The sequence below is a fragment of the Cydia splendana genome, chromosome 9 (genome assembly GCF_910591565.1).
Source record: "Cydia splendana chromosome 9, ilCydSple1.2, whole genome shotgun sequence".
NCBI lineage: Eukaryota > Metazoa > Arthropoda > Insecta > Lepidoptera > Tortricidae > Cydia > Cydia splendana.
This window is the reverse complement of record NC_085968.1, coordinates 9794046-9820355: the sequence shown is the minus strand read 5'-3', so window position 1 is coordinate 9820355 and position 26310 is coordinate 9794046. Positions and strand designations below refer to the sequence as shown.

The following is a 26310-nucleotide window of genomic DNA, read 5'->3' as shown; positions in this document are numbered from 1 at the left end:
GATCCCGCCTTTTTTACTTTTTTTATCACTTTTAAGAGGCGTTTTTCTGTTATTTGCTTCAAACCGACTCTAAACTTAGAAGCGTTTTTGTTAAAAAAAAACCACAAACAGCTTCAAAAGTAAAAAACGCCTTAAGCGTGAACTGAATGGATAATTGTTAAAAAAAAATGAAATGAATGGTTTTGACATTTCTTTTTTTTTAAACAAGAAATTGGTCCTATAAATAACCTAATTTTATTTTTGAAGGAAAAAGTTGCACCAAAAAAGACCTTTTATTGATTTTTATGTTTTAAATGATACTCATTGCTGTAGCGAACCGTCATCAATGACAGATGATGATAACAATGAAACATTGTAGTGGTGGTGGTTCAGGTGCTACAGCTATTGCCTACTTTCCAGCTTGGTTTTAGACCATCTATTGCCACATTTCCGAACAGTGGCGTGAAAAGTTTATTTTTGTTAACATATATTCTTCTAGCTCAACATAACAATCATCTGTCTTAAATTTAAAGAGGCTTGCTATTATAGGTAAACAATACTTGATGTTAAATGAATAAAGGCTTATTATTCCCTCTATGCGGTGCGCTGTAATTTGTAAATGAGAAGTTTTGGAGTAATTTGTAGCGCCTGTTTGTACGGGAACAAAGGCTGCGGATGCAGGACTCCTTTGTGGGCGAATTACCGCTCTGCGCCCGATTGTGAGTATTGTGACTTATTGTCCGGCCCAGGAATGGATGGGGCAAGTTTGACGTGACCATGGTATAATAATATACTCCGCCTGGTACTCTATTCCGAGATTCGCGTATGACCTAACTGACACGGGCCTACGTCATCATGCTGTTTACAGGTTCTCAAACTTTAAAATGTGGGAGAATTTTAACCAACGGTGAAAATTATTTTAACGGCATTAATTTTAAGTTATTCATGTAGAAACATAGTAAAATAAAACAAATCTAATGTATTAAATTAAACTTTATTTATCTATACAAGACAAACGTTTGAAAAACTAATTCACAGTTACACATTAATTACCCTGCTTACGACGTGAAAAGTTTGGAAAACACTGCGACTGCTGACACTGAGCGAGAAGGAAATAACAATTAACACGCGTTCGACAAGGATGACGGTCAGGGCATGAAGTTATCTAGATCCGAATTGTCAAATGTGACAGCGCTATCCTGTGTTGCCAGTAATGTTAACAGAATTACCCGAACGTCTGAAATTTCATTCGTGAATCGGAAGATATTGCTAACGAATAATTAAAAATGACGTGTTATTGTAAAATTTAAGATAAAATACATATAAATGAAAATTATAATATTATAAAGAAATATTTTAACTTATTAACCATAGGTATAATGTACCCATGTAACATGTTATGTTGAAATAAAGTGGCAATGTTATTGTGACGTAGGCCCGTGTCACTCTGGGAATAGAAGACCATGTTTTATTAGACCATGGACGTGACCTCAAATATAATTCATATCTGTCAGAAAAAATCATACTTACCTTTGTTGTCGACTAAACACACCTCTAATGTACAGTACTCGTCAAAAGTAATCATATATTATGAGTTCAAACTTGAAGAGTTACCGAAGTGTCCCACTATCCACCTCCTGGCTCGATCAGCTCAGCTTGACTGTTCCTAATTATTTTATTTTCATCTGGATAACATACTTGCAATGTTTTATAGCAATACGACTATTAGAAAAAACTTTAAATCAACTTGCACGATTTTATTACGTTGTTTGTTACATAGGTACTCAGTTAAAAATTAAGTAGTACATAAAAATGTCTTAGTTCAAAAAAAGTAATGTCTTAAACTTGAATACTCGTAGATAAAAGAGAAGTTTATTTAATAATAGACCACTAAATTTTTTAACGAAACATGATATCTTTCGACGACCGGTTTGGCCTAGTGGGTAGTGACCCTGCCTATGAAGCCGATGGTCCCAGGTTCGAATCCTGGTAAGGGCATTTATTTGTATGATGATACAGATATTTGTTCCTGAGTCATGGTTGTTTTCTATGTATTTAAGTATTTATATACATATTATATATATCGTTGTCTGAGTACCCACAACACAAGCCTTCTTGAACTTACCGTGGGGCTTAGTCAATATGTGTAAAACATGTCCTTATAATATTTATTTATTTATAAAAAAAAAAAAAGAAAAAAAATATATATATATTAAAATATTTAATAACTTGGTTCCACATCTGCCCTTACAGAAATTTAATGAACCATGAAATCTTTAGAAATCATCTCAGCATTCATAATAACAATTGTATTTCATAAATATACATTTGGGATTTACCCGAGATTAAGTTGAAATGCAGCCAAGCCCACGAGTTTTATAATGAGATGAAGCGTTTAAAAAATTTAACGTGTAAACTTTTTTGCCATTACCTTGGGTGTAGCGCCGAGGATTTTGATGCGAATAAGAAAATAAGTCACTCATGTGGTAGGTATATATCGTATTCACACAAAATAATAACATATGGGACGGCAAGTCAAATCTGATAATGACTAGATCTCTATAGATAGCTCTCGTTAGAACAACAACGATGTAGGTACTAATTAAACTGTCTTGCAGAAGTTATTGAAGCTGCAGATACATCTACAAAGATCGAATTGAAACTGTCGTGAGTCATACTTATATTAAACTAATTAAACGGTTTAACCCACGTATTTTTAGTCACTCGCGCGAAATGTTTCGGAGAGCCTAGGTCCCCATTCTCAAGCACGAACAGTAACACCCCGCTGCGCGGTGACTGACAGTACGCGGCGCGCGGGTAGGTATAGTGGTCGCTGGTCAATGGTCATGCAATGTTAGTGTTCGAAAATGGAGACCTATATTCTCCGGAACATGTCGCACGAGTAACTAATAAAAATACGTGAGTTAACCCGTAAAATTAGTTTCATTTTACCAAGATGCCGTTGCCCAACATTGCCTGATTCTGCTCTACCAATCTATCTACAGTGTCTACAATTATTTGTTTATACCGGGTGTGGCCTGTAATATGAGCAAAAAATTAAACTGTAGGCTGTACTCCTCATACTGACCAACATTTGTTCAGCGACTTTTAAAAATAATTTGTGGTTTGATTTTTAATACACTTTAAAGTTTATTCTAAGACGCAATGTATTGCGAATTTTGTTATGTTTAAGGCGTGACAAGCAACGTCAATCACAATGATATGGCGTGGCGATGGCGTCCATTGAAGATAATATTTATTTTGTATGAAAAATAGGGAGTCTAAATACTTCATAATTTTTAAAAGTTGTTGAACAAAAGTCTCACAGTTTGAGGAGTACAATCTATGTTTTAATTATTTGTTCGTGTTACAGGCCACAACCGGTATAATAGGAAATAATAAAAATGGGAGAGATGCGACTGAGGCGAAGTTTACGGTACTTCTATTTCAATGACTGCAATACTTTGCGTCTAGTTCTACTTCACAGACCGACGTGTTATATGGTGTTAAAGTAGCGTTAATGAAATAGAATTTAGCCGACACGAGACGCATCCAGCCGCAAATAATGAGCTCACGGTGCTTGAGCACCGCACACTTCCTTTACCATGCTCCCTGTTAATTGATATATTTATTTAATTTTACCATTGATATTGTAATTTAATTAATAATCTAAAATTACACCTAAAAATTAATTAGGACTAACAAAAATAACTTAACCTAAGAACTAAACCGACTAAACTGACTAAACTAAAACTACCTAAAAAAAGTAAAAACCTGCAAATAGAAAATTGGCCCAGGTCTGTGCCGTCCGGTAGGGTTCAGAATTTAGTTTAATTACCGTGAATATAGCCAACTTTGCCACCAGGGGAAACTTTGCCCAAAACGACAATTTTAAGCAAATTCGTTAATGTAGAAAAATTTAAAATACTTAAGTTATGGCCACCCTGCTATTTTTAGCAGAAAATAGGTTAAATTTGTTACAAAACTATACACCAAACATGTGCACAACTTGACTTGGGAATTTTCAGCGAGTTGTTAGATATAGGGTATATTTCGGCGGGCAAAAAATTGTTAAAAAATTAATACATATAGAAAAAAAATGAGAACCCTTTGACAAATATTTCCGGGTTCCAGTTATAAAACATGAAGCATAGATTATGTCTATTGAGGTTTAATCTAAAAAGGCCTAAACACACAAAAGTTTTGGCGGTGGGCAATGTAATCCGGTAATTTACAGACCTATGGATGCCAACATTGCCCACCACCAAAAACGGCTTAGGGTTGTCACTTTTGACAAATTTATCCAACTTCGTAAGTAAAAAAAGGTTATGTTTGTACACTAAAGTAAGTTTATAAATATATACTGTATTGGATTGGTGTTATTATCCTTTATTTAGATGTTTTATCCCTTTTACGCATGAAAAATACAGCAAAACTCATATTTTAGGCCATTAAACTATTGTAACAAGTTTTCTCTAAAGTGACAACCCTAGCCTTTGTAAAATGCTTAGGTGAGTTGTATGGAAAAGGGCAAAAACGGGTAGGCAACATTGCCCACCCGATTTATTCAAAAGTTTACATACTTATCGATAAGTTATTCACAGGGAATGGTAGGATTTCCCAAAAACTTTTTGTGATTCTTAGACATCATCATCATAAGAGCTGTATTTCAGCACCAAATTGACGTGGGCAATGTTGGCCACAACCCCGGATATCTTTGCCCGCCCTCTCAAACGCCAAAAAAGTGGGTAAAAACAGGATTTCAATTTTTTTTCTTCAAGTAAACTGACGCGGTTGATTACAATGGACGTGCTGAGCAAAAAAAAGTCATACGATGTTATATATTTTTTTTTGAGAAATTCGTGTTTTTTCGAAAAAAGCGGGCAAAGTTGGCTATATTCACGGTATTTAGTTTTCATTTTTAGCTCGACAGAGAAAATGTATTATGGTATGTTATATATGTACGAAAATTATTAGTCTAGGTATATTTGAAAAATTACAACAGCGGCAATTTAGTTTTTTTTAACTAACCCACAACGCTCAGTTATTTAATGAACATCTTGACAATTATAATAAAGATAGAGATCTAAAAACCCTTCCGTTTTATTCCTTCATAACTAGCCTAATATGTAATAAACACGAAGTTCTGAATTTCACTTTGAAATTTGAAAACCAAGTGCGAGGAAATCTTGATAACAATTATTAAATGAAACTGTTCACTTCACAGGCAGTAATTTTAATCCCGTAAAAATGATTCCATTTTCAATTTCAAATTAGTATGAGGTTTCAAGGTACCTACTGGCTGGTCTGGGTCTACCAATCAGGACGCTCCATTCATAAAAGGAAGAGTCCATTGAGATAGATGAGCCGTGTTACCGTTAATACAAAATGACTCGATATTGCCGGTCTGTATCGTGTATCTATGCCATAAAATACACATTACTGTAAAATGTAATATCGTAATGCTTTTTAATCACGGGATATGTATTAGTCGCTGGTTGATTATTGTAATAACACTAATAACGTTATTATACACAAGCATTACTGTAGACGAATTGATTGTAGTATATAATGATATTAATGATTGTTGCATCAGTGTTAGGGCTTCCAAATACCGGACTTCTTTCAATACCGGTATTAATACCGAAACTGTCTTCATCAATACCGGGATCCCGGGATCCCGGTATTGACTATGAATCGCTTAAAAAATTGAGTTTTATTAAAAAAAGGCTGACTGTAACACCAGATATGTATGTCCTTAGCTTAGGCACAGAATAAACAATAGTACTAGGTACAGAAGACTTACTATCTAACAAAACGCGTCTGTTACGATCAGGACCGATATGGCCGCTAGGTGGCGACAGCGCCACGCTCGGCTTATGGCTAGCCACCAAAATTGGTGTGGAACGGATGTACTTGCAGCTACCTGTTGCAAAGCGACGAAATCGCGGAGTGAGCCACGCCTGGCTTAGAATATTAAACAAAAATCACCATCTGCAATAATTATCATTTCACCCTCCAGGTTGGCAATCATTTTATCTGCCTTGTTGACTTCACCAGTCACATTTTTAGTTCAAACTAATAAACCAGCCAATAAATATTCAAATTTGGCACCGAAAATTCGTGTGCCAATGGTATGGCAGAAATGAATTGTAATATGGCAGCCATATATACTACTTAAAATTCATTTCTTTCTACTTTTTGATAAAATTTTAAGAACTAATTATATTAATATCATATCCTGAACATCATAATTCATCACCAAATATTTATCTAACGCATATATGCACAGATCTTGTTTCAATTAAATGATCTTCTTTAATGAAATGCCCAAGTAGCACAGATTAGCTGTATAGCAGCCGCATAATGAAGTACGAATACGCTTGAAGCTGGAATATAAAAGCTGCATAAGAGCTGTATAAGCGTCTTTTCAGCTTTTATAACTCTTAAATGGGCACAAATTAGGCAGCCTTAAGTTCACATAGCTACTTAAGAGCGTTGTAGCAGCAATTTAACGGAATTATAAGGGGTAACAGGAGTTATAAGAGGTGTATATTGGCTGGGTAAGAGACCACCAGTTACCCTTTATTCAGCTAATATGTCACATGTGCGCCCTAATACCGGGAAAGATTGACGTTGGGCTGAATAAAAGATAATTAATAACATACTTTTACACCTCTGCCTTAAAAATCAGCTATTATATTTAGTATAGTGACGACGAACGCAGAGGTGAACATATTTATATTGAAGCAAAAACGTTAAGCGCAACGACATAAGTCATTTTGTTAAAGTGTTTAGTTAAATGTTTGTACATGATCTTTTATATATTAATGCGAAAAAGATGTTTGGGAATGCAAGTTTATTGACATTATATATATACATTATCTAAGAAAATTTCAGTGCGCCACGAAAATAATCAGTATTTATTTAAGTTAATGATATAAATAAGCTATGTGTAAAAACTATTTCAGTGGTTTGGACAGAATTATGAGATAAAAAGTTAATAATACGTTATATAAAGTACTAAACTAATGATTTAGGTTAAGAACTCAGGCACAAAACCATATTGTTACCCTTAAAAGTTGGAAAAGCAATTTCAATTTTGTAGGTTATATACAATAAAATGGCGGTCGATGTTAAAAAGCAACGTGAACCGTTAAAATTCTTATATGCAGCATACGACTGTTATATATCTGATAAAGATACTTAAGTGAACCACTATAAAGTCCAAGTCGTTATTTCGATACACTAGTGAACCTCTAAACAGTTATAAGGCATCTCATGAACGTTTTAACAGCCGCTATGCAGACAGTCCCAATGGTAGTATAATAGGCTGCTTAGCGGTAAACATGTTCAGCGCTAAGCCGTATTATGCGCCACATGTGTTCGATTATACGTCTATTGGTTTCATAATAGTTCACTCGTTCTCCCTTATAATAAGTCAGCGAAATAAAAGCTGCTTTAGCAGTAAACATGTTCAGCGATAAGCTGTATTATGCGCCCCATGTGTTCCATTATACGTCTATTGGCTTCATAATAGTTCATTCGTGCTTCCTCAAAAAGTCAGAATAATAAAAGCTGCTTAGCGGTAAACATGTTCAGCTATAAGCTGTATTATGCGTCCCATGTGTTCCATTTATACGTCTATTGGCTTCATATTAGTTCACTCGTGCTCCCTTAAAAGTCAGCGTAATAAAAGCTGCTTAGCGGTAAACACGTTCAGCGATAAGCTGTATTATGCGCCACATGTGTTCCATTATACGTCTATTGGCTTCATATTAGTTCACTCGTGCTCCCTTAAAAGTCAGTGTAATAAAAGCTGCTTAGTGGTAAACATGTTAAGCGACAAGCTGTATTATGTGCCACATGTGTTCCATTATACGTCTATTAGCTTCATAATAGTTCACTTGTGCTCCCTTAATAAGTCAACGTAATAAAAGTCCACAATTACCTCCTTATACAGCACATGGCGTAATTTTATCCACTAAACAGACCTTATAACGGTTAAAGCATTTGATAACCCTTAAAGCTGTATAGGGTCGTAGCAAATATACCTTTATATCACTCTTTGCGTATTAATGGTAGTTTTCAGAGCCGTAATGCAGCTTTTAATCAGCCCTGAGCTATATAAATATCACTGAGATCTATTATACAGTTGTAGGACCACGAGTGTGCTCTTATAAGTGTCTTAATACGCACAGAGCGTTAGATAGAACTAAAAGTGAGTAGTAGTTATAGAGCTATCTGTGCTACTTGGGTGGGCAAGTAATCTTCTTGATACAGCCGAATTTGATCATTTTAATGGATTTTAAACGTTATAATCGGCACATTTTCCTTGTTTTTGAAAATACCGGGATCCCGGTATTGCATTAAAAAATACCGGTATTGAAAAACGCGTTTAAACAGACGGGATCCCGGTATTGAAAGCCCTAATCAGTGTAGAATACTTGTCAGTAATCCTTTTAGAAACTATACGTTGTCTCTTGTAATATATTTCTTTAGCTTGACCATGCATGTTAATTTTAGTGCTACTTTCTACATAGGTATAAAGGTTTTTCTTGAAAACTAATCATTCTAATCAATAACAATATAAAATACCAACCTGCTATTATTTATATCCGCAATACATATTATGGTCTTTAAACCCACACATTCTCATGTCCTATCACATCACATATGGCATATAAATAAGCTGTCTCTCATTTGTCCACAGAGCTACCGAGGCCGAAAGCCTCTAGGCGGCACCGCAGGCGTCCCCGGTCCCCCAGGCGTGGTCGTGCCCGGCGTGCCCGGCCTGAGCCCCGGCGTGCCCGCAGCAGCGTCGCCGAGCCCCGCTCCGCAGGCGCCGGCCGCCCCCAGCCCCGCGCCGGCCACCACGCCCGGTATGAAGCAGGAACACCCTAGTCAACCCATGGTGAGCCTTCATACATTACGACTTCTTGTACAGAATACAGGTAGTAACATCGACACCTTGTAACATAAGGGGCCCACTGATTAACAGTAACCGCCGGACGGTATCGGCCTGTCAGTTGTTCGGAACTGTCAAATTTTTGTTCTAAGGGGCCCACTGATTAACAGTCCGCCGGACGGTATCGGCCTGTCAGTTGTTCGGAACTGTCAAAATTTTGTTCTAACTGACAGGCCGATATCGTCCGGCGGACTGTTAATCAGTGGGTAACTGACAGGCCGATACCGTCCGACGGACTGTTAACCAGTGGGCCCCTTAAAGCACACTGTGGTACAGTAAGCTGCAGCCATAACTGACCACCTGCATATAAACTTGTTTGCAGGGGGTCAGTTATCTCTGCAGCTTAATTAATTGCTTAATTGTTACTGTACATACACTAAACTTTATCAGTAAAGTAATCAAACCTTATAATCGTTACCTAATTATTTTTTATTCATCTACAAACTTGTAGGGAATTGACGAAAATTAACACAAAACCAACCTCAATTTACGATGAAGTCTTCTTCTCTGTCGTATCGCTCTTGACAGAGCGGTCGTATGGTCACGTTGAGGCGTCCGCATCGGTAGTAGAGGCGGACACAGCTCTTCGCACGATCTCCCGCCATCTCTCCCTGTTGGTAGACTGTCTGGCACAGTCAGATACACGGTTTCCCACTACGGGAATCCGTCCACGATATCCCAAGCATCTTCCTCCAGCACCACATCTCCAGAGCATCTATCTTCCCCTTGAAGTACCTACACTATTTCAGTTACTTTCCTTTATTTAGTTTGCGTCATCTTCTATGTACTTAGATAACGAAAATGTTGTGGTTGCTGCTTAAACTTTCCGAACTTAGTTTTGCCGGCAAATTGTTAAAAATTACGTTTTGAGTTCCAGGAATATAATAATAATTATTGACAAAAAAGAAGTAAAATATAAACATATTAAATTAATGACACCCAACGAGTTAAGAACCAGTTAAAACAACATGCTAATAGCATATCATTACGTTACATTTATGGTAATTTTTCCAATTATGCTAATCACACCGCAATTATTCCTCATTTGTAATTTACTTACCACTAATTATAACGTGGATGTCGTCTTTTATTTAATCGGTTATTGTTTTGTTTTGAACTTTGAATGTCAAATAAAGGTTTTTAACGGCGAAGCGAAGCATTTTGCTGCGAAAGTTTGTATATAATCCAGAAAAGTTATGTGAACTGCAATAAAATACAACCATATTTTTGCAAATACAATGGACATTTGACCTTAGGGGTCGTCCAGAAATCTTGTGATCATATTTGGCCTGTTTTAGAAAAAATATGGCTTTCATACATTTTGGCTGGTGTCTACTTTCTATGGGAGGGTAAATTTTTTTTCGTGATTACGAGGTTGGTCCAATAGTAAAAGTTGCTCAGTATAATCCCAAAACCTCCCTGGCAACGGGAATGCACTTATTTTTTAGCCACTCTATAGATAAATTTGATAGTCTAAACTAAAATATAGTTTATCCTATTTCTTAAGCCGCAAATTAACAGATTACACAGGCATTTTCCCCGCTGATGAGTTATGTGAGCCGCTATCTCTTCCGCTTGATTTGGCATTTGTTTCATGGTTGTGAATTAACGTAGGAAGTGGGCCGATCTCGCGACTCACGCTACACCGCCACCGTGGAAACTATATATGAGGAAAGTTCACATATCTTATTAGTTTCTCCCTGGTTTTTATTAATGAAAATGGGCATGTAAGCTTCTCGATGTAAATAAGCATATGGTCTCATATATACAGTATGTAAACTTACTAAAACCATTTACTCAAACCCGTTAATGAATGGGTCACACTGAGCAACTTTTACTATGGCACCAACCCCGAAATCGCGTTTACATACTGTATAAAGAATAAAATCATAATACCTATAAAAGGCCTAGTTTCCCCACTGGGTTGGACGATCAAATGGCAGTCGCTTTCGTAAAAACTAGTGCCTACGCCAATTCTTGGGATTAGTTGCCAAGCGGACCCCAGGTTCCTATGATCCGTGGCAAAAAGCCGGGATAAGGCGAAGAAGATGATGACCTATAAATAGATATTATAAATAAATTATTTCTTATAGTATGTTATGTCCAAAGTACAGTCAGCAGCAGAAGTTGCTATGCGGGCCAGGTGTTCAAAATGATCTTGACGCGACTTTTTTGTTAAGAGAATAAGAGCGCGTCAAGGTAATTTTGAACACCTCGCCCACTTAGCAACTTCTGCTGCTGACTGGTGTACATAGATGGAAAATATCATTAATATCTGTTCAAGCAAGAGGTGCGTGTACAAATTATTCTTTCTCATGATGTACCTTTTCTTTCCCATGGTATCACATTTCACATCAATCATTTATTCCTGCCCTACTTAATTAATAGACTACATACATCAGGGGTAAATATAGCGAATGAACCCAAATGCGTCACTATTAAACTAACTCAGTGATACCAGTAGACCTAAAATATACATAGATCAGGAAGTAGGTATTCTATAATAAGGTGCTCCATAGTAGCTAAAAGAAAAGTTAACACGTTTAACTGCAAAGGGTAAATAAACCCCTAAATAGTAATATCGCATGCATCGCTTGGGCGTGTATTATTTACACTAAAATTTAAAATGACCCCCACGAGAAGTGGCATAAGTTGGAAATTTTTAATTCGCACGCTCAACTTCGTCAATTTGCGAGCATACGGGTCGTACGTTTAACTCACAGTTAAAAGTTCAGTTCACTGTATAAAGTATAAGCAACAGCAACACAGTACCTATATTTATACGTTTCCTCAGTATTTTAGTTCAAGTCTACGTATGCTTTTAGACGACGTCGTCATCGTGCTATGACACGATTGTCTTATGGCCCTTAGTGCATTGCCACTCACAAAAAATATAGACTTTTCACATTTTTAACAAGCCGCCATTGGTTGCGAGTGAGCTTTTACACTTTTTTTCATTTTGTTCGGCTAGAGCACTAAAATAAATGCTTGTTTTCAAACTACCGCCCGAAATGCCACGAAGTTGACAAACAAATAGCAGACAATGGTAAATTCCTACCTTGATTTATGGTGAAAATGGATAGGTACCTACAATTCTACAATGGGGCGTAATGTAGCCGTAAAATGTATTTTTTTTTGTTATGGTGTATCGTTATTCTTCCTTTGTTTTTGGAATGCAGTTCTTTATAGGGCGGTTGGCGGCTAGGCGAAAAAAGGTGTAAGATTTTGCCGTCACAAGCACAAGCCATACTATTGAGAAATATGTAATGAGACTAATGAGAAGTCAGCAGAAGAAGTTGCTAAGCGGGCGAGGTGGTCAAAATGATCTTGACGCGACTTTATTGTTAAGAGAATAAGAGCGTGTCAAGGTAATTTTGGATACCTCATCCGCTTAGCAACTTCTGGTGCTGACTGAACATTAACATGAACACGTCACCAGCCTTTCTTAACTTCGTTCCAACCGGGTGTTTTTTTCTAAAATTATCAGCACTCTACTTTATCATGGCAAACTTTATTATTATAATGACGTTCAAACATTTTAAAATACAAAATCAGGACACGTAGCCCTCGTCATTACGAACCATAAACAACCCATTGTTATCGCAACCTCGTTGCAAACTTTACTTTTAATTACGGCCGCACATTTATAAATTAACCAACGCGTTCTTCATTTAAAATATTTCCGACTTCGAACGAAGTTATACTCGTAAGGGGATAACGTATTTACGCGTAATTTGTTCCGAACACGTCAGGCGTTGAGTAACTATCACGGGCTCTGTTTGTTTGTTTTTGTATATTTAAAAATGGAACTTACTTACGCAGCGTAAGGTCGGGTTTGTAATAATTCATTACATAAAATACGCGCTTCTGAAAGTTACAACACACCATGCGTTCAAGTTTAGTAATTTAATATCGCTGGGAGTTTTATTGAAATTAATTTCTTACCTGGCTTTTACCATAGAACCCGGAACGTAAGTTTTTTCAAATTATGCTTTTATGTTAGAAGCAGGCGTAGGTACCTCCGTATTTTTTCACAATGTTATGAAATATAAAGTATGATTGACGTAACAATTGTACTAATACATAAGCTTGTTTTGATAAAGATGTGGAGAAACTCCCTTTTTACAATATAGTTTTATGTCTATTTTTACTTAAATTACATTCAGTCCTCTGTGAAGCTCAAAATCATATTTTAAGCATAGTATTATTTTTAAGCTAATAAATAATACCTACCTACCTACTGCATACAATTTACTGAGCTTATGATTCAAACAAGTTACCATCAAAAATGTTTTTTTTATCCACTTTTATTGCCGACTGTACTTTTATCCAACACTTCTCGAGATCTTTTTAAAGAGCCTAAACTCAATGTGTTTATATTTTTCCATCCAAGAGTTCCTTTGGCTACCTTCCAACTGCATCATCAGATATGCTCCATGTTACCATATTAAATATTGCATTGTCATCTGAAATACGGAAGTATACTAAATTTCAGGTCAAACACCGTGAAGTGGTTCAATGTTACAACATTTAAAGCACATATGCTCGTATATACAAATATACACGATGATCATTTTTATTTAAACATCATAAATAAACCAAAACAATATCTGGGACTTAAATCCATAACTCTCATTATTTACGCAAGGCGTGTCCTCTAGCAAACAATTACAGCATATTAAATAAACAATAAAATAACCTTACGTATTTAATAACATCATACATTTGCATACATTATTACCTAAACTGGTAACCTCGCGATTACGGTGTTCACACGTAGAACAATGTGCGAGGTCCTTGGCTAGCCTCGGCCGCTTTATATTACTGTTGTATAGGTAAGTGTCGGGGTAGGTCAAGAGCGGAAGATTTCATTTCCTTTTCATGCTAGTTTCATGCGTTTTCACAATGCAGGTTTTATCAGATTTAAGTGATGTACTTATTATTTTTTATTTTACTCGCTTCTTGGTTATCCCATTACATATACTAGACCTAGGTACTTTATTGAGTAAAAAATAATATGTAGTTAGCTATAGATGACCACAACATATACGTATCTAATACTATCCTCGTACATACTTATATCTAAATAGAATACCTGGTCAACGCAAAATATTTTTCATGTGAAATACCACATCCAAAGTTTCTACACAATAATGCAATATGCCTTATGTGAACATGAAAGACGCAATAAATAAAAACGAATATATATTTTTAAATATAAGAAACCATAATTTTCACGGATATCTCTCTCTAAACTCTAATTATGTTGAGAATTCACAACTTTGTTCAAATTGTTTAGTTTGAAATTTTGTGGAAATTAGAACGTTTTGTTTCAACATCAACTAAAGTAGGACGCCTCTGTGTTGCGGGTCTCCCCGGCGGTTACGACATAATCTAAAAATAACTAGACAAAACGACTCGTCACACAAAACCACGTACTTAAATTCTCACATACTGTTTTCGCAGAAACTAATACAATAATGCACTTAAAAAGATACCAGGTGTTTCAACACCATTTAACGCAGTGAAGGAAATGTGTGCGAATTAGTTAGCTTAGTACAGAAATTAGAGAACTTAGAGAACTTGAGTCTTACTTACTCTTCTTACGTTCTCTATATTTAATAATACGACGCATGCTCCTCTATCTTCTTAAAAAAACGTTTAAGATAGTCGCTGAATTCGTTATCGCTTTTCTTTAAACTTCGCCGGTCCAGTGCTATGTACTTAGATCTATTTTGATGAGTTAACACCGCAATTGTTTAAAAAAAAACATATATACCGAATAGTATAATATAAGAGACAGCTGTTAGTGATTTTAATATTTACGTACAGTCACCTGCAATAGTATGTTACACGACGAAGACCGCAAAAATATCTGACACGATCTTATTTGTAGAGCCATAAGAGCGTGTCACATATTTTTGCGGCTTTCGAAGAGTAACATATTATTGCAGGTGACTGTACTTGTAACGAATATTTCGAAACATGTGTGTATTTGTTTAAGAATTCGCAATAGTCATTGAGCATTGTTTGTTCACAGGCCCCAATGCCTTTCTACGCCGGCGATCCCAACAGGTTCCCTACGACCTGGCAAACCGACCCGTCACAAGGTAATTAAACTTACACTCGCATTCATATAAATAACATACATACATTTGTTTGCGCTTGAGTATACATTAGCCCTTTGAAAAGGTCGCAAAGGTTGTTTACCTTTCATATTCATAGATAAGCTTTACCATTTAATTTTATTACGTATCATAGTGCGTTATAGCTAAGTTATAATACTCATGTCTCTCCAGGTTGGCAGAACCAGTTCATCCAACAGCTGCCAACACAAACCGGACAGACCACCCTCGACTACCAGGGCAACCACACAGCGTACGCCACGTCGCCGCACTACCAAGCCAACGCCACTTACACCGTCCAGAACGTCGCTACCACCTTCGACGTGACCAACAACACGTACTACCAGGCGGGCGTCCAGGCCGTGCCGGCTCAGCGACCGCCGTCCACTCGGGCGTACACCCCCGTGCCCTCGCCCCGAGCGCCGCACTACCCGGAGTACCAACAACAGTACGCCCAACAAGCGGCTACTCCAGGAGTCACCGGCGGCAATGACTCCCGACCCGCCTCCGCCGCCTCATACCAAAGCGCCGTCCCGACTACCTCCGCGCCCGTCTACAGCGTCAGCCAACAAACCTACGAGCGCACCGACTATCAAGAACACTCGGAGGAGTACAACGGTGAAAACGGCACCGGAGAATCCAGCAACGACACGGAGAGGCAAGAGAACACCCCGAATGGACAGCATTCGGGAAACGCCGAGCCTGGGTACCTGCAGGGGAGCAGCGGTCCGCGAGCTTCACTCGATTGTAGCGGGTACCCGGGCGGCTATAATGGCGGACACCAGTACAGGGAGAACGGACAGAGCCAACAACAACAGCAGCAGCAACAACAACAGCAGCAGCAGCAGCAACAACAACAGCAACAAGACTGGCAACAGCGCCAGTGGCAGCACAACCAAAGAATAAACCAACAGATGCAAAACCAACAACTGCAGAACCAACAAATGCAGAATCAACAGTTACAAAACCAACAAATGCAAAATCAAGTCATACAAAACCAGCAGCAGATTCAGAATCAACAACAACAACTTCAGAATCAGCAGCAACAGATTCAGAATCAACAGCATATACAAAACCAGCAGCAAATGCAAAACCATCAGAACCAACATATGCAACAGCAGCGCGAAGACGCCGAGCAGCAGCTATTCTCGCAATCAGACCGCGTCAACCTCAACTCTCGACTTAAGACCATGATTCTCAATAAGCAGAGTCACGCACGCGACGGTTCGGGGACGCCGCCCGACAAAGGCGACCCCGGAGAGGGACCACCCAGACCTCTCGACGAAAGAAAAGGCGGCGCCATCGCCGTTAACGATGACAGAAATACCACCGGTCATTTTTTATCGTATAGCCACCATCTCCGAGATAATTACCGCTTAGGCGAGCAGTATCCTGCCGCTGGTAATTATTCACAGAACGCTCACGCCTACGGCGCGAGCGAGTTCGGAGGTGGTGGCCACCACGTATGGGAGGGAGGCACGGAAGTGCCGAGAGGTTACGATAAACACGCTAAGAACGCGAAGACTCAAAAGCTGCCGTCCTACGCGGACGTGCGAGAGCAGTACGGTTATCCATCTGCACCGTATGAAGCGCAGAAATATGCAGAAATGTATGGTAATGATAGTTTAAGTTACAATCAAACGGATAGTAAAGATTTCCAGTCGAAAATGGTTATAGGGCCAGTATCGGAAATGAATCAGCAGAACTGCGCGCCGGCGCGCGACACCAACGCACAAACGAGGAACTACGATCATAGGGAGTACGACGCTAAATTTAGACATCCCTCGGCACCGCTAATACCTAAACTAGAAACGCCAGATTCATATCAATACCCTAAAGACGACAGGCTGAAGGATCAGTCTAGGCTTCCGCATAATGTAAACCCAAATTATTGCAAAAGCAAGGAAATGAGCAACCCTTACCGGGAATACCCAAACGGTATAGCACGCTCGCAGAGTACAGTGCTGCCACCTATTTCTACTATAAAGCAAGAAAATTTTGGTCAAAAGGCGCAAAATTACCAGAATTTTCAGAATTACCCGTACGAGAGAAGACAAGAGGCTGAAGTGTATCCACGATTACAAAAAAACATGGGATTTCAGAAGTACAATCGTAATTATATCGAGCAACAAAAACAAGCTAAGGAATTGGAGAACCGAGTTAACATTGAGAGAGCATCGGAGCCAAAACCGCCTTACTATATAGAGCAAATAAAATCGGAACATTCTCCTCCAGGTCATAAGATTTACAAGAACTTAAGTTACAATGTTCCTAAAAGCCATGAGCCTTATATGTATCCCGGGGACGGTGGTCCAGTGTCCATTAACAACGAGATAGGCTACTCTTGCTGCCGACAGGGCTCTACCAAGAAGCCGCCTCCGGAGCACTTACGAGACGGCGCCTGTCCAGGCCTTCAAACCAAGGACGAAATTCTAGAAGACGACCCTGAGGAAAAAGACGCCAAAAAGCCACCAACCCCCGTCCCAGATATAACTAAAGTTAAAGAGAACCAGTTCAACTACTCGAAGGAATACTTGGAGAATCTGGAACGGCTAAAAAACAATTCGAGGACGGAGGTGCCTGACTGCAATTGTTTTCCTGCTGACAAGAATCCTCCAGAACCTGGCAGCTATTACACTCATTTAGGTAAAACATTTTTTTATTCATTCATTGTCTCATTTATTATTTATTTATAATTTAATATTTATAAGAAGTTAATGTTTTCAAATGACTTCACTTTTCGTTTTTAATTAACAAAGTACGGGATTAGTTAAATTGAACATCTACTTAGATTTATTTATATTAATAGACTTCTCTACATAAAAACTAATTATAAATTTCAGGAGCAGCGGCAACCCTAGCAGAGCTTCGCAAGGAGCTCGAAGGACGCACTGGCTTGTCAGGCAAAGAGTTGCGCATCGAGAAAGTTTGCTACACCGGCAAGGAAGGGAAGTCGGCCCAGGGCTGCCCCATGGCCAAGTGGGTGAGTGTATGGATCCCAACGACTTTTTAATTAATTTTATTATATTGCTACTGTCACTAAATAGTGACCCATGGTAATTTTTGCAACAATTGTTACCAACTTACCACAATAAAATATAAACAGGCGGACTCTTTTGTATTGCAGCATATCATTTAACGTAATTACGATTGAGACCCGATGTTTTACTAATAATATGTTTTAGAATTACTTAATTATCTTTGGTACATATTAAAAACACCATCGTACATAACTTTGGCTGTACAATGATGGCGCCATTAAATTCCAACACAAAATAAACGAAACATTACCTCTACTCAACAACAGATGACGCCACTCTCTTCGTTTCTATCAACATCGCTTAACAAAACAACTTCACAGGTGATTCGTCGCTCAAGCTACACCGAGAAAGTTCTCGTGGTGGTGAAATGCCGCGCTGGGCACAAGTGCCCGACCACGTGGATCGTGGTGTGTCTGGTGGCGTGGGAAGGCATCCCACAATCCGAGGCCGACTTGGACTACACGCTGTTGTCGCACAAACTCAACCGCTACGGCTTGCCTACCACCCGGCGATGTGCTACTAATGAAAACAGAACATGCGCCTGTCAAGGTAATGAACCTTAAAAATTACGAGAAATGATAAAATAAAGAGAAATGCATCGCTAAATGTCGCTAGTAAATAATCACTGTTTAGCAGGTATAAGACTAAGTACTTACTAGCTCTGAAAAATAGGTAAAGGGGTTGGATTATCAAAGTGATTTCTCCGATTAACTAATAATTATTCATCTCAATTTCAGGACTAGACCCAGAATCCTGCGGTGCCTCCTACAGCTTCGGCTGCTCCTGGTCGATGTACTACAACGGCTGCAAATACGCGCGCTCCAAAACCGTCCGCAAATTCCGATTGTCTGTAAAAACCGAGGAGTCCGAGATAGAGGAGCGAATGCACGTGCTGGCGACGCTGTTGAGCCCTCTGTACATGAACTTGGCCCCGAAGAGCTTTGAGAACCAGTGCCAGTTTGAGAAGGAGGCCTCGGATTGTAGATTGGGGTTTAAACCGGGACGGCCGTTTTCTGGTAAGTATTTATCACCGAATTTCTTTACGACCACTTGTCTTAGGTATCAGTCCCTCTAAGAAAACATTTAGTGGTACACGAACTATTTACGCTAGGTCCCTCGTTAGGTCTTATGTTTTCGCCTATTTGGTAATAAGGCTCGCGTCGCCACTGTTAGGTGTTATAGGTAGTGTGTACCATTTTAGTGAAGTTTAGCTATAGCACTTCTATCTTTCTTGGTTCTCTTGATTGAAATAGTTTAATTACCCACTAAACCCCCACCTTTCCAGGCGTAACAGCATGCATCGACTTCTGCGCGCACGCCCACCGCGACCTACACAACATGAACAACGGCTGCACCGCCGTCGTCACGCTCGCGCGCCACCGCTCGCTCTCCAAGCCCAACGACGAACAACTACACGTGCTACCTCTATACGTGCTGGACACGACGGACGAGTTTGGGTCGCGGGAGGCGCAGGAGGAGAAGATCAAGAGCGGCGCGCTCGAGGTGTTGGATAAGTGAGTGGTGATGTATTATCATGTTACTGCTTGGCTTTGTAACCAGAATCTTTACAATAAGTTAAAAGCGTATCTGTTTGAGTGGTTTTAAGTTGGACGGTACTTAGTAATACCACAGTATAATAAATAGTACTAACGTACAGTATGGACACTCCCTGCCTCCCGTTGAAAGTGCCGCCCACCCGCTCTCGGTTACCTCACAGTTACCGGCTGGCAAGGACGCGACGACGCGGTGCGCAGAGCGGAGGCCACGTAAAATATTCAAATATTAAACAAATATTTACAAAACCTAATCAGAACACACTGAAAACAACACAATATCTATATGAATAAAAAAACATGTTTTCAATTTACGTAATATTTTGGTGGCCTGAATTTCCTTACAAAAATTTTGTTACTTCGTTTATACTGATTCAAAATAGGAAACTATTGTATAAATCGAGCTTAGATACCCACCTTACAACATAATACGATTCTTATTTCTTCCTAATTCGCGCAATGAGTTTTGAGTCATTGAGGTCATCGAACTTGACAACAAAATGGCGGAAACCCTAGCCTAGCACGTCTTATCTCACTCACACAAGCATGGTACGCGTTCACCTACACGAGCTTAGACTGTGTGCGTAGGAACGCGTTTGTTTCATACATTTGATCGCCAGTGTCCGAGGTGTGGTAATACCTACGTCACGCCTGGATTCCGGCGGCTTTTATAGTTACTTCTGTCACGTTCCACTCAATTGACAATATTTATGCTTAATTTTTATGTCTTCCTCTGAGTATTTGTATATCAGATCGTAGCCGATTTCGCAATAAAGGACACCAGTTAATGAAATACCAACAAAATTTTCTCATCGCTTACAGATATCCTATGGAGGTACGCGTACGCTCAGTTCCACTACAACCCTGCCGAAGGCACGGAAAGAAGCGAAAGGACGAAGAAGCGACCGACGCCAACAACTCCAACGGCAGCCAGCCGAGCCCCAACGGCCAGAAGAAGCCCATCATCCCGGCCGCGCCGCGCACGCCGCAGCCGCCGCCCGACGCCAGCCCGCGCAGCCAGTACAGCGCCGCGCCGCGCACGCCGCAGCCGCCGCCCGACGCCAGCCCGCGCAGCCAGCACAGCGCCTCCCCGCGCGCCTCCACCCCCGCGCCCTTCACCAACCACTCCTTCAACTCCGCCTTCAACCCCATGCACAACTCTCCCGGCCTCATGAACCCCAACCTGAGCAACCCCGCCCTGCTCGACATGGCCTCCATGATAGACAACTTCACCGACGCCCAGCTGCAGAGCAACCAGATATCCAGCACCGTTCTGGACTCGCCGTACAACTCCTACGAGCAGAACTACAATCTGCACCACCAGAACGCGATGTACCCGAACCACGTTAACAATCCACCACCGGTCGAAAGCTGCCAAAATCCTAATCCCGATGAGCTTCCCGGTTTCGCTTCCGGTCTGCAGAAGAGGGACCAGTTCCCGAACCCTCCGAATAGCGATCAGATGAACCCCTCACAGAACCAGTGGCCGGATTTCGCCGGCGCCGAAATGTTCAGCAACGTCGTCAAGGAGGACCCCGATTCCACGACGGCGCATCTCAACGTTCCGCCGAACAACTACAGTCCGGACTCCAATAGAAGCGAAACAAATTCCGACACGTTGTCCCAAAAGAATCCCGCGGAAACGGATAAAAACTCTCTCATAGCTGATCTAGCGCAGAAACTTCCAGATTTCGATATGCCAAGCTCCCCGAGACTGACTGAGATTTCGCAGAAATCGCAGAGCACCCCGGCCTCGCCGGCTCCTTCTCAAGTTCCTGAGTTAAAATCTCCAAATAACAGTACTGAATTAAATGCTTCCTTAGAATCGCGAAAGAGTGTGTGGAAATCACCAGAATCCAAAAATTGGGATCCTTCTAAAACCAAGGAACCTACGACACCAGAAAACGAAAACTCCTTGTTCAGGATTCCAAAGGCGCGGCCTCCGTCGCGGTCACAGCACGTCAATCCAGCCGAAGGCATGGAGAACACCACATTCTTGAAACCGTATCCACCTTCCGACAGAACGCCACTAGCCCAAGGATACGAACACAGAAGTCCATACGACAATAGGTCACCGAACAACACTGCCCCACAAACTGCCACGTCTCAAGGTAATTACACTATCAGCCACGACGATAGCCAGAATATGGCCGTGGCCAACAAACCGACCGAGTTTTCCGGTAGCAACTTCCAAGCAGTCAATCAGCAATCCTACGGAAATCAAGCTCCGATTCAGGGCTACGGCAACTACGCCCAGGTGGCCAACGCCTACAGCTACCCGACAAATCCGTACGGACATTTCAATCCTTACGAAAACACGTACAATGACTACAACAGCTTGGCGTACTACAACGCCGAGAAGTACAAAAGGGAGGAGCTGCTAAGAAATCCCCACTGCTACAACTCGTACGGGTATCAATATAATCCTAATTTTGCGCCAAATTTTTATCAAAATCCGAGTCCGAACTGGTGCCAGTCGTCGCCGAACTGGTGCCTGTACCCGCCGCCCTTCTCCATCCCCTACCCGCCCGAGCCGCCGAAGGCGGAGCCCATAGGGGAGGTCACCGAGGTCACCGACAACCTCGAATGCTTCAAGGACGGCCAGATGGGCGGCGTCGCCATCGCCCTCGGCCACGGCAGCGTGCTCTTCGAGTGCGCCAAGCACGAGATGCACTCGACGACGTCCGTCCGGACGCCCAACCGGATGAATCCGACGCGGATATCTCTAGTTTTCTACCAGCACCGGAATCTCAACCGGCCGAAGCACGGGCTCGAGGAGTGGGAGGAGAAGATGAGACTAAAGAAGCTGGGGTTGACCCCGGCGCCGAGCGGGGCCGGCTCCACCCCCTCTATGCGCGCCGGCACGCCGGGCCCCTCGCCCGCCGCGGGCCGGCCCGCGGGCCCCGGCGGCTACAGCTCGCCGGGGCCCGCGGTCCCCGGCGGCTACAGCTCGCTGGCCGCGCTGGTGGAGGCCACGGCGGCCGCGCGCCGCGCCGGCCACGTGCTGCTGCGCGCCGCCACCAACACCACCACGTCGTGGACCACGCTGTTCCCCATGCACGGCTGCACGGTCACCGGCCCCTACCAGGAGTCGGCCACCTGACGGCCCCAGCGCCGCCCGCACCCCGCCGCACCCGCCGCTCCGTCCGCCGCGCTCAAGCCCGCGCCCGAGTGAGCGAGACGAGAGATGTTGCCTTTCCATTAGTAGACTCTATAGGTAGAGACGCAGTGCTTTCCGACTATTGTAGTTCCTCGATTTATAAAATTTAAATGTAAGTCGGGCCGGTCCGGGCCCGGTGCCCCGAGTGAGTTTCCGATCAAAGATGTAATTTTAAGTTATATTTTTTAATAGTGTTTATCGCATTTCAGCTAGTCTTACGTTACTATGTTAGTATCGAATCGTGTATCGTCGAAGTGACCGTTATCGTGTAGATTTGTTTTTTGTATATTATTGTCGTATTTTAGTTTGCCGAAATCGATTTGTGGCCCTTTTTGGATCTAGTTTTTATTATTTTACATTCTACGTTTTAAAATAGAATGGTTAGTATTTTGTCTGCATATTTTGTGGGTGTTTTCTAATACGACGCAGTGCTTGTGCATCGCAATGATCTCAATTACTAACCTGTGACTAGCTTACGAGACAGAGTACAAAACGTCAGCAGCAGTCGCAGTCGGCGAGCGTGTTTATTGATATTTTTGTACCTTTGTTTATGTAATTAAGTTGTTTTAATTGTATTTTAATTACCATTCCTCTGTATTGCTGATCATTTGTTTAGGCGTATTTATTATTATTAAATCAAACGGTGGCGCTCGAGCGACACGGTTAGTACCACAAAGATATGAGTGCTTTTCTATTAGGTTAGGATGTGTGTATTTTTAACTTTTTAGAGTATTTAACTTATTTATATTGTATTACGTGAACCATTGTCAGATCATTTCCTTTGTAACGGTTTAGTGTTACTGTAGACATTAATATATTTCCTTTACGTCATCACATTAAATTATTGCAGTTGTTTTTAGCATGTTCAAGTAGCCTTCTTTACTTTTCACTAGTGCCTGCATGTTCGGCCGCAGACTGAGGTCTGTATATAGACATTCGATATTAACTAAATCATTGCCTTGTTCGTTTGATCAAGAGACGCGTCTACTGACTTAAGTAATCATCTGACGTAGACGATAAAATTTTATAAAAATAAAATTAGGTACATACAATAAAAAGATGAGTAATAAATTACATACATTTATATAAGAATAGAATATTTGCAGAAAAACAATTGTCAGGCGCTTGGAAAGATTATAAAGTAGGCGTATTATTGAAAATGAATGAAAACATACTGATTAATAGTTATTAATATATAATTAGCGTAAGAAAAAGTTTGTTTTAAAGATTAAACTATTGATATAGTTTATATTTTTTACGTGTACGTATTTATTGAATGGTAAATTTATTGGGACGAACGTGAAATTATTTATAGGTTAAAAGTTTTGATGACAAAACTTATAAAAATTAAGCAATAATAGACATCGGGAGTCTATGTAAATTGTAAGGTAGGAGTGAAATTAAAATTAACGAATGGTGCGAATTTCGTCGATCTTATGGAAATGCTTAACGTTTCGAAACTTACCAAAATTTGCCTAAAATTGTATTTGGATATAATTTGTGTAGACGTTGTAGGAAGTCTTGCCATTGCCAGTTGCCAACGGTCGTGACCCAGCTCCGGTCCCGTCGGGACTGCACATATCAAACCCATCGCAATATTTATAATGATAGTCACGCGTTACAAACCTCATTTACCCAACTTCCAGCCACGCTACTATCAAAATGTCTTCTTGGTGTATTCTGTCCCCCGTCAATTTTATGTATACCGACTTTTGATCGTACTGTGGTACTAGCATTAAACCGAAGTTTATAATTTTATACGCGTTTTGCACGGGCAAAATTTTGACACCAAAATTGTAAAGATAAAATTTGTAGCGTATGTAATGAAATCATGTATCATCGGTCTTTTATAAGCGTTGTATCACTTAGAAACCTGTGATATACCCATTAACTTGAGTGCTTGGACTACTTGTAACGTGTATTCTTCAGTGTGCATGAAAGTATGCGGTATTTTTCATCAATTTCTAAACTCAAAACCAAAAACGACCAGTATTGTCATAAAGTTGTAACCAAAAAGCATGACGTTTGTTTGTTAATTGATTTCGCCTGATTACAGGTGTTTTGAATGTGGGTTATTACCATGTGGTTTTTACAATTTAGGTTACTTTACGCCCTGTGCGTTAATTTAAGTTACGACAAACCTATTGTGTAACAATATTTTTATTGTCTTCTGCCAAAACAAAAAGAGTAATCGAATGTGTCATGTAAATAGAACTACCATTATTTATTAATACAATAATTTAAAACGATTTGTTGTTTCCTTCCATACATTCTTTTTGTTGTTTTAAGTTTATCCCATTGAATAGATAAATATGACAAAACACATTACCCTCCTTGAATTGAGTTGTCGGGTAAAAAACACAAGCCAACCATTACAATTAACCGTAACCGTAATTAATTAAATTCAAATTCCGGCTTAATTAAGGCAGGTATAAGAATTATCAATAAAACATGAATTAAGTAAAAATATTTATTACAAAAATAAATCATTTATTCCATGGAATGGTATCTGGAATCAAGTTGCAGACATACCTATACCTACCCTGAGTACCTAAAGTGCCTACATTTCTAACGTGTTCTGACTTTTTTTATCCAATACATTTTAACGACCTATATTTATTAGAGTCTGGGAAAACAGTATGCATTATTTTTTTTAGATAGGCACTAGCAACAAGTACCATAAATAAGCAGGTACCTACATCGAATTAGCTATTTACATAATAGGTATAATGTAGTTTCATTCATTTGATATTTTACCTTAACAAACAATTAATATGTATAGGTATATAAAATAAGTCAATATAGACTGATCATTATGATAAATAAGGTATAAAAGTACATGTATAAAACCATCCGTCTGTCAAAAAATAGACGTACTTAAACAATTTGCACGTATAAGTTATATCTGGTTATATCTATGATATTTTCAATATGGTAACTTACGCGTTGGTAACACTAATTAATCTAATTATTCTCAAATTATATAATTCTTCACGAGTAAAAAAGTGTATTTTTTATACTTCCCTATAGCAGCTTCCTTTACTTTGGTTAATTAAAGTATATTCTTAATCATGATCCCACAGAACTAAGAATAATATTTTCCTCTTTAATATTTTCCGTGCATGATCCTAATCAAATGGCGCCTACGCCCGACTCACGTCAATAATATATTTTTTCTCAAAAATGGACGGCAAAGTCGACTTTGCCGTTTAAAAAATAGGTCGCGAAGCGCGTAGTTTATGGTCAGTCAAAAATTAAAAAGTTAAAAACATTGCAGTCTCGATTTTGGGACTGCAATGTTGCATACAAATTCCATTATTTGTCGAGTTCCAAACTTTTTAAAAGATGAAATGGCCATATCAAATGAAGGCACAGGCCCATTAAACAGCCAAACAGATGATTAGTACCGCGACTATTTAGCTGTCTCAAATAGGTTGGCGTATTTTCCGCAGAAAAATACACTTCTATTTTTTTATTAAAAAAA

General features: G+C 39.9%; 2 protein-coding genes across 6 annotated transcripts in view; both read left to right on the top strand.

Moving 5' to 3' along the window:
- Positions 1 to 101, top strand: part of LOC134793521 (pre-rRNA-processing protein TSR1 homolog) — a 561986-nt gene extending 561885 nt beyond the window's left edge. The window contains exon 14 of the mRNA XM_063765107.1: positions 83 to 101. The gene's annotated coding sequence lies outside the window, so the exon portion shown is untranslated. The remainder of the gene's footprint in view (positions 1 to 82) is intronic.
- LOC134793514 (methylcytosine dioxygenase TET) overlaps positions 1 to 23319 on the top strand; it is a 149224-nt gene extending 125905 nt beyond the window's left edge. For all 5 annotated transcript variants that reach the window (XM_063765095.1, XM_063765094.1, XM_063765093.1 and 2 more), the window contains 8 exons: positions 8693 to 8893; positions 14988 to 15057; positions 15247 to 17718; positions 17916 to 18055; positions 18434 to 18662; positions 18851 to 19129; positions 19399 to 19627; positions 20489 to 23319. In XM_063765095.1, coding sequence (XP_063621165.1) covers positions 8693 to 8893; positions 14988 to 15057; positions 15247 to 17718; positions 17916 to 18055; positions 18434 to 18662; positions 18851 to 19129; positions 19399 to 19627; positions 20489 to 22769 — 5901 coding nt within the window. In that variant the 3' untranslated portion in view covers positions 22770 to 23319. The remainder of the gene's footprint in view (positions 1 to 8692; positions 8894 to 14987; positions 15058 to 15246; positions 17719 to 17915; positions 18056 to 18433; positions 18663 to 18850; positions 19130 to 19398; positions 19628 to 20488) is intronic.
- Positions 23320 to 26310: the final 2991 nt, after the last annotated feature.